The sequence below is a fragment of the Bos mutus genome, chromosome 25, assembly GCF_027580195.1.
Source record: "Bos mutus isolate GX-2022 chromosome 25, NWIPB_WYAK_1.1, whole genome shotgun sequence".
Taxonomy (NCBI): Eukaryota; Metazoa; Chordata; class Mammalia; order Artiodactyla; family Bovidae; genus Bos; species Bos mutus.
Genome location: NC_091641.1, coordinates 204,184 through 217,406, shown reverse-complemented (window position 1 = coordinate 217,406; position 13,223 = coordinate 204,184). Strand labels below are relative to the sequence as shown.

The 13,223-nt window shown below is 57.5% G+C and overlaps 1 protein-coding gene across 1 annotated transcript; it reads right to left on the bottom strand.

The window, feature by feature from the left end:
• Nucleotides 1-1,094: 1,094 nt before the first annotated feature.
• On the bottom strand, nt 1,095-12,728 carry TFR2 (transferrin receptor 2). Its single transcript, XM_005893175.3, has 18 exons — nt 12,442-12,728; nt 11,981-12,233; nt 11,694-11,880; nt 9,049-9,189; nt 8,863-8,974; nt 8,657-8,779; nt 8,171-8,287; nt 7,902-8,041; nt 7,376-7,539; nt 6,579-6,698; nt 6,076-6,158; nt 5,919-5,982; nt 5,757-5,824; nt 5,591-5,667; nt 5,395-5,479; nt 5,074-5,301; nt 4,573-4,713; nt 1,095-2,016 (listed from the first exon to the last, which is right to left on the bottom strand). The coding sequence occupies exons 1-18, from the start codon at nt 12,472-12,474 to the stop codon at nt 1,741-1,743; spliced, it is 2,412 nt and encodes an 803-aa protein (XP_005893237.1). The 5' UTR covers nt 12,475-12,728; the 3' UTR covers nt 1,095-1,740.
• Nucleotides 12,729-13,223: the final 495 nt, after the last annotated feature.

Below are 13,223 nucleotides of genomic sequence, written 5' to 3'. Positions count from 1 at the left end.
TTTTGTCATGTAAGGCGATGTTCGTTTACAGATTTGGGGCCTTAGGATGGGGACCGTTTTATCCAGGCCTACCTACCTGTCTACCAACAGGAGCAAATGGACAAGGTGGAGAGGGCCGAGAGACAACTTTGGGAAATTTGTTCCGGATGGTATGTCAGGGAAGCAAGGAGTCAAGGAGGCTTCTGACCCCTGGTCTAGGCTCCTGAGAGTCCACAAAGTCAGACTCAGGGGCTAAGGAGGGCGCAGCTTCATCCTGGAACCTAGGGGCATCTTGAGTTGTAACTGAAGAAGCCTTTACTTCCCAGCCTGTGAGAAGCAGGCTAGGACCTCTCACACCATCCTGGGAACAAAAGAGGATGAGGAGCCTGAGAGACAGGCCCTAGGATTTATGGAGCTGCCGGAAAATGAGAACCAGGGCCGCAGCCTCCCGAGCCCACGGTTAAAGCTAAAAGGGTGCCAGCAGCACCTGGAATTTCCTGCCCTCCTGCAGCTTCCTCCTCACTGTTCAACGAGGGGCCACAGGGGACCCTGGAGGGGAGAGAGGTCCCAGGCTGGGCCACTCTAGGCTGTGTAGCCATGGCAGTCTCACAAGGCTATGCTCCAAAGGGGCCACCGTACTTGGGAGTTAGTGCTCTGCAGTCTCTATCTTGACATTTTTAATCACTTTATCTCTGAACTTAAGTTTTGGAAGTGCAGTCTGATGAGGCAATGGAGCCTATGCTGGGGGTCCTGCCACCCCCGATGGATTCTCACCTGTCCCCACCCAATCACAGTTGTCACCCTCCATTCCCAGCAGGGACTGGGTGCCAGCACAGGTCTGGGTTTGGCTCTGGTTAGGGCACGTGTGCTGTCTGTAGCAAATTGTGGGGCAGAACGCTGCGTGCCTGTGGGGATCTGCCCAGAGTATTTCCTTGTCTGAGTGATCTGGACATTAAATAACAAATGAAGAACCACCATGACAGACTGAGAGGCTGTGGAAGGAAGGAAAAAGCTTTGCTTTTGCTTTTTGAACAAGAATCTCCGCTCTTTCATTTTGTCCAGCCCTTGCAAATTATGTAGCTGTCCCTGGTTCCAGGATAAAGTACAGAGTCAGTCAGTCCCCTAACCTGTGGTTATTTTGGGAGACCCTCCTATGTCCTCAGGAAGCTTCCTTAGTTCTTAGAAGGAGCTCTTTTCCCTGTGGAGACCAACGTGCATCCTCTCTGGGTTCTTCTGCTCAACCCTTCCCCAGGGTGAGGAGGCCACATACAAGTGCTATAAACAACAGATGCCACAGGTGGTTTATTGAGGTTCAATCGCCAGCCCCTCCCACTACAGGCCTCGTGTTGGCCATAACGCTAGGGTCCCAGCAGTCTTTCCTACCAAGGATGGCCAGGTCCCAGGGCTTACAAAACCTTCCATAGTGGTCTCTAGCTGTTGGGGGGAACCCCCTCTCCTGAAGAGGAAGGGTCTGTGATTGAAGGAGCAGATGCTGCTCTCTGATTAACTGACAGTATGACCATCCCATTATGGAAGGCACTGCTCACCTACTATTACCCTGGGTCTGGGATGTGGGGGTGTCTGCGCTGGCGTCATCGCTGGGCCCCTGAGAGTTATTGTAAGGACTAATAAATTAGTCAGCAATGGGAGGTGGTGCACAGGCATCTCTGTCACCCAGGAAGCGCTCAATAGAGACCAAGGGCTCTCGCCAGGGGGCAGGGGCATGTTCCCAACCCCCGCCCCATAACCCCGCCATGGGCCTCAGAAGTTGTTATCGATGTTCCAGACGTCCCCGCTCAGCGCGTTGGCTGCCCCCTGCAGCGTCCAGGTAAGCAGGGCCAGCTGGCGCCGGAAGCGGCTCTCCTGGAAACCCAGGCCCCTTGCCACCTGGGAGGAGGTGGCCCCGGGGCCGCCATCGCGCAGCAGCCGCACGTGATCCAGAAGCGCGTGGAGCGTGTGGTCTCCGCGACCCAGGAGGATGTGACGGAACGGGGAGTCGGCCGGCGACACGTACTGGGACAGGAAGTAGAACTCCACCTGCGCCGAGAAGGGAACCAGGTCGAAGTCTGAACCGCAGATCCAGACCCACCTTGGGACCTCCAGCGCGCTGAGTCAATACTGTTGAGCCGCCTCTTTAAGGCCCACCTCCTTTTAGCTACCCAATCAGGAAAGACCTGTAAATGACGTCACCAGTAGTCAGGTAGGATGCGCCCTCCCACCGTGTTTCGGATTGGATCCCTTTCTTTCTCCCTTGAGCCTCCAATCCTGCATCTAGGACTCCCAGCCTTCCTTCCTCTCCCATTCACTTCCCTGCTCAAAGCCTCAAAGAACCGTCTATCGTCCTCACCTCTCCACACCCCTGTCATTCCTGCACCCCTCCGTGAATGTCCACAGCCCAGAGTCAAAGGTCAAGGGGACAGGCCGGCCCTTAGGAAGTGCCTGACCCTGGGTCCTCACCCTCTTGACTCATATGTTGTTCATGAGACGGCCTCGCTCCTAGCCCAGTTCTCCCACCCTTCTGCCAGCGGCTCCAGTTCCTTCTCCTCCCACCTGTGGGCAGGTCCAAGTTTTGACCTCCACCTTCCTGCTCTTCTCATGACCTATAATACAGTGGTTTTCACCCCTGGCTGCACATTAGAATCACTTGGGGAAGGTTTTGGGGTTTTGTTATTGTTGTTTTTTGAAGGGCGGCATCCAGGGATCTTAGGTCCCTGAGCAGGGATCAAACCTGTGCCCCTTGCATTGGGAGCACAGAATCTTAACTACTGAGCTGCCAAGGAAGCCTCCAGCCTGTCCATTTTTCCTTCCAAATGTCTCACTTCAGGTGGTATTTGCCACCCCCACCAAAAGCTCAGCTGCTACTAACTTCATTCCCTCTTCAAGCCATCACAATCTGGTCAAGACCTTCCTAAAATTCCACTTTGCTCACATCACCTGCCTGCTTAAAAATCTTCCAGATTTCCTTGATGCCCCAGACCCCCCAAACCCAAACCCCAAAGTTGATCCCTAACCCACTCCCCTCCTCTCCTTCACAGGGCTTCTGTTCTGGCTCTGCTGGTCCACGCCCTGCCCCCAAAGAAGGCCAGACCTGTCTCACTGCCATGCCCTTATTCTTGGTCTCTCCACCCTGAAACATCCTTTTTCGGCACCAACCCAAGTTCTGTCTGTTCTTCAAGACCTATATTATAGTCTAAAGCAGGGGTCAGCAAACTTTTTTTCCTTCTTGCAAAAAGCCAGACAGTAACTATTTTAGGCTTTGCAGGCCATACTGTTTCTGCTGCAGCTACTCAACTTTGCTGCTGTAGCACACAAGCAACCACACACAATAGGAAAACCAGTGAGCATGGCTGTGTTGCAATAAAACTTGATTTACGAAAACAGATGGCAGACCAAATTTGGCCTGGTGGCTGTAGTTTACCAACCCGTTTAGAGCCACGAAGTTCTCTGGGTCTGGCTCAGCCCTGTTTCAGGTTCTGACGCCCTACCTCTTTTATTTTTTTTCCTTTTTTAGCCCTACATCTTTTACTCTCCAGCTCTGAGTGTGAATCGTTTCTTATGGCCTAATCGTGTCCAGATGGCCTTTATCTCTTGGGGAGCACACGGCAACTTCAGGGGGAGGAGGTGTCTTTTTGTGTCTCTAGAGCCTAGCACAGTAGGGGTTAGAGCAAGATCTGTTAATGAAAATAAACCAAGTCCAATCCAAGAGAAAGGAGCCAGGACAAAAGAGCAAGAGGGGTGGGTTTGTGAACATAAAGACAGTATGACAGAAAAAGGAAGGGGGGGGGGAGGGGGAGAGAAAGAACAAGACCTTGCAAAGGCCAGACACAGCATCCCCAAACCGCGCATGCATATGGGGTTCCCTGTTCACCCCACACTCACTGAGGATGGCCCTGCTTAGCATTTTGCTCTAGAGACTTTTCCCCACACCCACAGCCCCTATGCACTCAATTCTAGGCACTCAAAGGGTTGCAGAGTTGAGTTCCTGGGGTAAGGAAATGGAAGAGGGGTTAGAACTGCAGATGGGGTGCAGGTTGCAAAGTATTCAAAGCAGAGGGACTGGCAAGGGAATAATAATAATCTTGTATAACTTTCACATAACTTCTCCAGGCAGCCTTTCTGGGGTTCATCCATCTCACCAGAAGTAAGAGGGCTCTCTATGCTCTGAATTTCTTAAGCTTTTTGCACCTCCCGAGCCATAATCCTGCACCTCGTAAGACTGTGGCCCACCGTGGACATGCTTGTGGGGAGGGGGTGGGTCGGCAGTGGGGAACCGGAGGAAGCGCGATTTGTCTTAGTTCTGCAATTGCGGTAGCCGGGCAACTGTAGCCAAGGGGCTGGCGCGCCGTGTCTCATCACTTTGCCGGCCCGCCTCAGCGGTGGCTCCAGCCTGGCGGGCCCGTGAGCAAAGGACTGCGCGTCTAGGACTAGCAGCGCCGGGACGACAGAGACAACGAGAAAGCGAAGCGAGGGGAGGAGGGCAGGGCGCAGGCACCAGGTCCGGAGGTGGGACCCGGGCCTTGAGGAGGGACCCCGGGCCGCCGGAAGAGGGCGGGGCGGCGCGGACGGCGGCGGACAGGCTGGGCTGGGCCTCACCCGCATGATGCGCACGTTGTACATGCGCATCAGCCTCTCGTCGCTTTCCTCCGAGCTGTAGATCTCCTTCCGCAGCTTTTCGGCCGCCCGGATGTAGTCCCCCCGCGCCGAGTACACCCACTGGAGGGTCAGCCCGCGGGCCTGAGGGCAGAGGCACGGGCTGGGACCGGCGGCAGGGGCCAGGACCCCGGCCTAGGGTCGGGGGGTGGGGGTTCAGGTGCTGGGGGGATGGGGCTGGGACCCTGGGACTGGCAGGGGTGGGGTAGGGGGTATAGAGGGACAGAAGGAATGGAGAGAAGCCCTGTGCGGCCGGGCGGGTGCCAGCGGGGTCCCAAGGGCTTAGTGACTGGGGCGGGTGTAAAGGGGCCAGGTTGGCAGAGGGGCCCTAGACCAAGGGGGAGATGGGGCAGATCTCCCTGGCCCGGGTGGCACGTTCACGGGATGTGGCACGTCGCTCCCCACACCCCACCAGAAACCCTGAGGCGGGTTGGCGTCTCGAACCTTGAGGTCCCCAGAGAACTCGTTGAGGCTGCCGATGTGCCTGAGGACCACGTCCCCGTAGCGGCCGAAGTCGAGGGGCAGCAGGTGATCGTGGCTGAGCCGGATGAGGAGCTGCCCAGCGAGCTGGGCCACGGCCTGGGCCACGGCGGGCAGGCGGCCCCGCAGTACTCTGTGCAGGTTCTCATAGGTGTCATCCTTTGTGTGCAGGAACGGGTATGCCGGGCCGTCCTGCCGGGACAGGGCGGGGAGCGGGTGCTGGTCGCGGGCACGGTGCGCGCAGGCCCAGGGGCTACCGCTCTGGGACAGGGCCCGAAGTCTCACCTCCAGGAAGGAGAACTCAACGGCAGGAACCCCCGCAAAGGCCGTGAAGGAATAGGCGCTACTGTCCATGGGCAGCGGCCGGATCCTGGGGAGGGGCGGGAGGGGCAGGAGGGAGCGTGTGACTTCAGGGTCGCTCACGTGTTCCCCCCTCCCTCCCCTACACACACAGCTCTCTTCCCTGCTCGACCCCACTTACACCTCGGCTTCCCAGCTGTGGTTGGTGACCACCACCTGCTCGTAGAGGGTCTGCCCACTGCGGTTGGGAGAGTCCACCTGGGGGTAGGGTTGGGGGGCGGTGGCACGGGTCAGGCTCTAGCGGCCAGCAGCTTCCCTTCATCCCCTGCTCCTGGCCGGGCTCTTGCCTGCTTCAGAATGTTCTCAATGAGGCCGATGAGAAGGGGGCTGGTCTTGGCGTGAAACTTGTCATCCCCTGCGGAGAGGGAGGGATGCCAGGCCTCAGGCTTGGCACCCAGGGGCAGGGTGCACCCGATGGGGGCCAGGTGGTGGCACTGCTCCCCGCTCACCCAGCACTGCATTGTCCAGGCTCACATAGACCACGGCTTTCAGGTGCAGCACGCTGAGGTAGCCCTGTGGGTGAGGGTTGTGGAATGTGAATTACCCCTCCTGCCCCCTCCCCACCTCTCCCCATCGCCTGATTCCCTGCCCAGGACCCCAGGTTACCTCCAGCCACTCCATGGAGCCCACACTCCCGAAGTCACCACCATCCCAGCTGATGAAGAGAAGACTTCGTCGGGGCTGGAAGCCTGGGGGAAGCGGGTGGGGGGGGTGGTTAGTGGGAGGGGAGGGGGAGGATGGCTTGGCTAGGGGAGACAAGCAAAGACCCCCACCTCTTTGTCTTCCTCGGTCCTGGTCCCCTGGGGTCTCTCCTTCCCTCCCATCAAGCCCCCATCCCAGCCCATCTAACCTGGGTCTGCCCTGACTCAGCTGTATCAGTGATGGGGATTGCTTGCATAAGGCATCTCCGGATTAGTCTTCACTAAGGACTAACTTTCATGTTTAAGTGAAGAGATGGAGGTGAAGTGACTTGCCTGGGGGAAGCCAGGTTTGGAGCCCAGGTCTCAGTGGCCACCCTCCAGCCTGTGCTCCTAACTGCCTCTCTGCCCCGTCCTGGCTCAGGCCACACAGCCCCAGCTGCCCAGCCCAGGCCCAGGTCCTGACCTTACCATTGCTCACCATGGAGGAAAAGGTCCGCACCAGCTCCAGCAGTATGGCGGTCCCCACAGCGGACTTGGCCGCTCCTGGGCCCCACGCATCCCTCTGGGCCCCGATGACCACATACTGATCTGGGGGAGGGGTGTTGGGGGCCCACCTGTTACGTGGGCAGAACCCAGAGACTTCTCCCTCGACCTTGGGAGGGTCCCTTTCTCAAGGACCCTCAGATCTCCGCAGCCCCAGCCTGCAATCCTGGCTGTTCCTAAAGAGTGCCTCTCCTCCCCTTGGCCCTTCCCGGATGGTCTGCTCCTTCATCGAGGTGCCTGGGGTCATTCTGAACTCCATTATCTCCCTGATCAGCATGTCCCTCTGTCCCTCACTGAGTCCTGATAGAGTTTTCCCCTTTTAAATCTCTCTCTGACCCTTCCCACTCACACTCCCACCACCAGCATCCTCATCGGAGCCTCATCACAGGCCTCCATGTGCCGTTCCTCCAGTGCTTCCAGGTACCATACTCCTCAGCTCAAGAACTCTGATTCCTGACTGTTATCCACATCAAGTTATGTTTGAAAGGCTTGTCTTTTGTGGTCTGACCTCCCTTTTATGCTCTAACATTATCCAACTTAGGCTTGTTCACCTCTGGTGCTAGGGAACTCACTACTGTGCAGAGCTGCCTGTTCTGTCTCTAGACAGCTTTGACCATGAGGTCTTACTGCCACCCACCCCCTCTCAGTCCCAGCCCGGGCCCAACTTGCCAGCCTCTCCCCCTCCCGGCAGGGTGCATGTGATGCTGGGCAAGCGAGCACACCTGGCTCCGAGCGGCCCTCGATGCAGCCAAATATGTTACTGATTGGGGTGGAGGCCCTGTGGTTGCTGACCCCCAGATGCAGGCCTGGCCCAGGGCCCAGGCGATAAGGGGAGACTGGTAGGTGCCCCTGCCATTCCTGGGGGGCCACAGGGCCTTCAAGCTTCCTGGAAAGGGGTGGGACAGAAGGAATTAGTGGCAGAGAGGCCCAGGCTATAGATGAGTCCAAAGTCCCCCCTTCACTCCTTCTCTCCCTCCCACCCTCTGGCTCCAGCTCTCTGCATCTGTGCCCTGGCTGAGGGGCCAGGGCTGCCTTGGACAGTTGTGCAGCTTGTATCCTGCTCAAGGGTGCCCAGCACAGGGTGTCATATGACCTGGAGTTCCACTCACCAAAGAGTGGCCCCTGGCAGGAGGCTGTGCCCACCCAGAAGAGCCCCGTCTTGTTCTAGCTCACCCAAGACACCTTATGAGCTAGCTGCAGCCTACCTCTCCCTGCCTCCTCCCCTCCTGGTCTCCACATGGTCCTCACCTCAGAAGGAGGGAGGCAATGTCCGCACTGATGGGCTGGGCTGGGATGCTTGGGAGACCCGAGGACTGGACTGGAGGGAACTGGGTCTGATTGAAGGAAGGGAAGCCAGGCGTATAGGGGTCCCCCGTCCCCAGGTGCACCTGTTGGGAGAGGGGTGCCCAAACTGAAACTGGGGGCCAAGCTTCCAGAACAGCATGCCAGCATCATCCTAGGCAGGGCGCTACAGCCTAGGGACCCCAGGAAGGCACTACAGCTCCCCCAAGACTCACATGTCCATACACAGCCCGGTGACTGGACAGGCTGAGCTTGTGCGGGCCCTGGGAGAAGTCTGCCGGGTCCGGATATATGAGCACTCCTTGGGCCCCAAAGTCCTGGGCACTGGCCACCTGGGGAAGGCACGTGACTAAAGGACCCCTTCTCCCAGAAAAAGCAGATTTAGAAGGGAAGAAAATGCAAATACAAGTGGAATGGCAGGGCCTCTGATCTATAGCTGTGGGCACCCGGCGGACCTCACCTTCCGCGCTCCCTCAGTGCCTTGGCAACTCCCAAGCCCCGTATTCCCTCCTGTTTCTGTTCCGCACCCCAACCTCCTGATTCTGTTCCCACCGAGTTTCTTACAGCCCATTTGGTTCTCCCTTTTCTCCCTCGGACAGCTTCCTGGACGCTTCCCATTTGCCGCCATCCGATGCTCGGGCTCCCCAGCGGGCACCCTCCCCGTTCCACTGCCCCAGGTTCCATCCTCCGGGAGCCCTCACCTTCTGGGCAAAGTTGATCACTCCCAAGCGCACCAGCAGGAGGCGCCCCGCCGGCTCCACACCCCGAGCCCGCAGCTCCTGCAGGTCCTCCGGCCGCCCGTAGTGGGCGTACACCAGCTTTCCCTGGGGAGAGGAGGATGGGGAGGCCGTGAGGCGCGTCCAGGGAGAGGACAGGCCGCCCCATCCTGGGCACCGGGCAGGCTCACCGTGGCGTTGCCCGTGGCGCTGTAGGGGCAGTAGACGTCGGGGTCCTCCAGTGGCAGCTGCTCCCCGAGCTTCCCGGAGGCGTCAACCCAGTGCAGGGTGTTGGGGCGAGCCCTGAGGAGCCGGGGTGGTGAACGCCCCGCCGACAGCCCCACCCCCACCCCGCCACGCCCCAGCCCAGCACTCACGGATCTGGGAACTGCAGCCCCACGTAGTGCGTGTCCATCCACACGTGGTCCAGCCTCTGGCGCAAGAGCTCAGCGCGAATGTCCTGAGCCAGGGCTGCCATTCCGGCCGACCCGGCTACCCTTTCCCGAAGGCTGGTCTGCCTGTGCAGGGAGAACGGGGATTGAGGTGCTGGAGGAGGCAGGGGCTGGGACATCTGAGTGCCTGGAGGAGAGGGCCGGAGCAGGAAAAGATGCTAGAGGTGTAGGATGGCCCCAGCCCTGGGCAGTGAGGGGCTCTTAAATCTCTCCTGCCATGACTACCAGGGTCTCCAGGACTTCCTTCTGCTTACGCCTGAGCTTCTGATGGTCAGGGGTCCTCTCCACCATCCCTGAGGTTCTCCCTGGGGCAGGCCAAATGACCCACACCACCAATCTATCTACTGTCCCCTCCACATGTACATGCACTGGTCTGCGCTTTGCCCCTGGCGTGGAAACACTTTTCTTCCAAAGGCCTCTCCAGGCAGAGGTGAGGGTCCTGCATCCCTCTCCTCCTCCAGCTGGGCCTTGCGGGGACACCTTCTACCACAGTTGCGGGTGGAAGCTGGGGTCACTTTACAGTCACCACTTAGCTAGCCAGCCTGCCGTCACCTGAATGCTCCCTGATCGTCCATCTCAGCTGTGCCAGGGCCACCTCCACCCCCAACACCCTACGTGAGCTCTCTCTAAACCAGCTCCACCTGAGCTCTTTCCCTGGCAAACAAAGTCCTCCCTCCTCGGGATCAGACTGAGTGCCCCTTCTACCTTTCGCCTTGGCAGAAACCTGGCTGTCCCCTGGGGAGCCACATCTCCTGCGGGACACTTGAAGAAGGCAGCCCAGGCTTTCATACCACCAGAGCCCAGAGAGGACGCATGCTCCTGGCTCCACTGCGCACATTTCTGGCCATTTCTCCACAGGTGAAACTCTCTTCCTTTGAAGCCTGTGCCATCCAGTAACCCCATCCCTTGTCCCTCCTCACCACGGCTCTTATCTTCTAGCCAGTTGGTCACTTATCCACTGTCAGTGAGAACTCTGGCATCTGGCCAGCCACTTCCCCGGCCACATCCTGAATCTTGTCCCCAGAAGTCCATCTTTGGAATATTGATCTGATTTACTGAACACCTACTAAGTGCCGGGCAGAGTGGTCAGTGCTGGAGACTCCAGGATAAATAGGACACAGAATCTCACTCTTTGACTGGAGCTTTTCAGCTTGAAACTCACTCCCTTAGCGTCACCATACCTGTTCTTCAACCCCATTGGACACTGCATGCTGTCTGATTTCTCCATATCTATCAGTTCTTCCCCGGCTTCCCTCCTTCCCCATCCAGCCTAGAGGCATACATCACCTATTGCCTGCTCCCTCTCACTGCCTTCCTCTTGCTTCCCTGCCCTTTGATGGCATCCACAGTGCCACACCCCACCCTAGACCTGTCAAACCATCCACTTACTCAGGCTGTACCCAGACTACCAAGTGTTGCTCAAGAAAAAAAAAAGTCCATGCATGTTGCTGACGCCGTAGATTTAAGATCTTCAAGCAAAATGGATCCAGCAATGTATCAACAAATAATGATACACCTTGATCAAGTTTATGTTGATCTCATGAAGACAAAGAAATCTATTAATACAAATGACTACATAAACATTAGATAAGAAAAATCATGTGATCGCTGCAATACATTCTGGAAAAATGTTTGAAAAAATTTTTGATTCTTGTTCCTCTTTTCTGATCATTAAAAAAAAAGTCTCAGTAAGCTAGGAATAAAAGGATACTTCCTTAATTCACTTTTAAAAAGCTGAATGGGGGGATTCCCCGGTGGTCCAGTGGTTGAGATTCTGCTTTCACTGCTGAGGGCCCAGGTTCAACCCCTCAGTTCCCCTTAGTCAGGGAGCTAAGAGCCCTTAAGCCAGTGCGCCATGGACACAGTGACAAAGTATTAGAAAAACATTCCCATGAAAGTTAGGAAATAGGCAAGGGTGTGTATTATCATCATTACCTAAATTCATATCTTCTCCAATGCAGTAAGAAATGAAAAAGACCTAAAAGATATAAGCCTTTTGAAAAGAAGCTATGCATCTCTCACTAAATATAGATTACATGATCTTCAACTTGGATAACTCAGGAGAATCCACTGAAAAAATGATTCCTGACATCTCTGGACCTACTGGGTGGCAGCTCCTTCCCAGTACGAAAAGTTGACCTCAGCAGGACAAGAGATGGCATCCCCCCCAGATTGAGAGACAGTCTCTGCCCACAAATGCATTTGCTTCTTTTTCTGGTTCCCTAAACCCCAATTTCTCTGAGCCCCCCAGAGCTCCCCACTGCCACAGGTCAAAACCTCCTCAGTGTGTTGTTCAAGATTTTCCTGGGTCTGTCCCACATCTTAGGTGGAGGCTGGACCCCACCCTGTGCTTATTCAGTCAGCTCCCTTGGCTCCTAAATATCCCCTCTGCAGTCTCATTTCTGGAAGCCCCACCCCCCCCCCACCCCTCAATGCCTGCCACCCTTCCCAGGACCACTGAACAGGGAGGTCAGGACGGCAGGTGGCAGGACTCAAGGTCCTGGGCAAGGAGGACTCGAGATGAGCGGATGATGGTTTTTGAGGGCCGAACGGGACAAGCTGATCCTCACCTGATGGTGTCTTCCAGATGACCCTCCCCCAGGAACCGCAGGAACATGGCCTGGAGGTCACTCCAGTACAACGTGCCCTGGTGAGAGTCTGGGCTCAGCTCATCATTTACGTCCTCGCTGACCACCATGACGTCATCCCCGCATGCCTGGCACGACCCCCGGAAGGCCACGTAGCCCAGGAGGAAGGCTGGTGGGTGGCAAGATGGAGATTCTCCTTGTGCCCTTCCCTGGGCCCCAGACATCCCCCCAAGCCCAGACCCTCCAGTGGGAGTGGGGGTGACTCTCACCCCCAGTGAAGATCAGGAGGGCTGTCAGGACCAGGTAGGGGGCCGCTCTTCGTCCTGCTGCTGCCCAGAGTCCAGGGTTTTGCCGAGCTGGTCGAGAGCCCAGGGGCTCAGGGCCCCTCAGCTCCATTGGGAAGAAGTGGGCCGGTGGTTCAGTCCCCTCCTCCCCCTCTTCCTCTTCCTCCTCCAGGCGTCCCTGCTGGCTGCCCTCCACACGCTTGTAGATGGTCTGAGAGGGTCCTGGGGACAACCTTTGCTGTGGGGGCGTGGTGTGCATGAAATTGGGGAAGGGGAGGAATCTGGCAATAATAGTGACTTTGGGGTGCCATGAACACAAGGCAGGGAAGAGGGTCCTGAGAGGCAGGCTGGAGGGGAGAGTTAGAGATGGGAATGGGAGGAGTTGGGGAAGGGGCTGGAGGACCTGGAGAGAAGGCCAAGGGTTTCCCAACCGCGCCCCATCTTACCGCTCTTCGGAGTAGACCCCCAAGCTGCTCCATGCTCCTGCCCCCTCTTGAGCCCTGCAGGCTGTCCCCCACCCCAGTGATAAACCGTTTGTGGGAGCCCCAAGAGGCCCCTTATCGGTCCTGGCAGGCAGCCTGAGCCCAGGCCCTTCTTCACCTCCCCCCCTAGCAGGGTGGGGGCACAGTCCTGGCTTCAGTCCAGCCTTCCAGACATGGCTCCCCGGCCCAGGCTAAAGGACGGACGTGGGGCTCTGCCCTCCCCTGCCAATCCTTCCACAGTTCCACTCCTGCCCCTTTCTTGCAAAACAATCAATTTTTTGACCTTGGGGCAGACTTTGGCCTTTAGTTCCCATCAGGGCTGGGGGAGGGAGGCAGATGGCCAGGGAGGGTGGAGTTATGGATGGTCCCTCCCACTTCCTGCTTCTTCCCCTCCCAGTGTCCTCGGGGGCTCTCCTAAGCTCCTTACCACAAGCACCTCTGCCCGTTCCTCACTGGCCTCACGGGCTCCCCAATACCCACGCCCTGAACACATTAGCTGCTCTCCCTGTTTGGACTCAGGGGATCCCAGCTGAAGGGGCTACAGAAGTGTGACCTGGGGTTTGGTCTGTCCCATTGTCTATCTGAAAGGGGGCCTAGGCTCCTGCCAGCTGCTGGGGAGTGGGGTGCGTAGGTAGGAGCACATGGCCAGGCAGGACCAGAGAGTGTTCCAGGATGGGTGTCCCGCCTGGAGTCGGGGATCGATGCCCCATCAGGCATCGGTGAAAGAGTCCTGACCGAGACGCGGG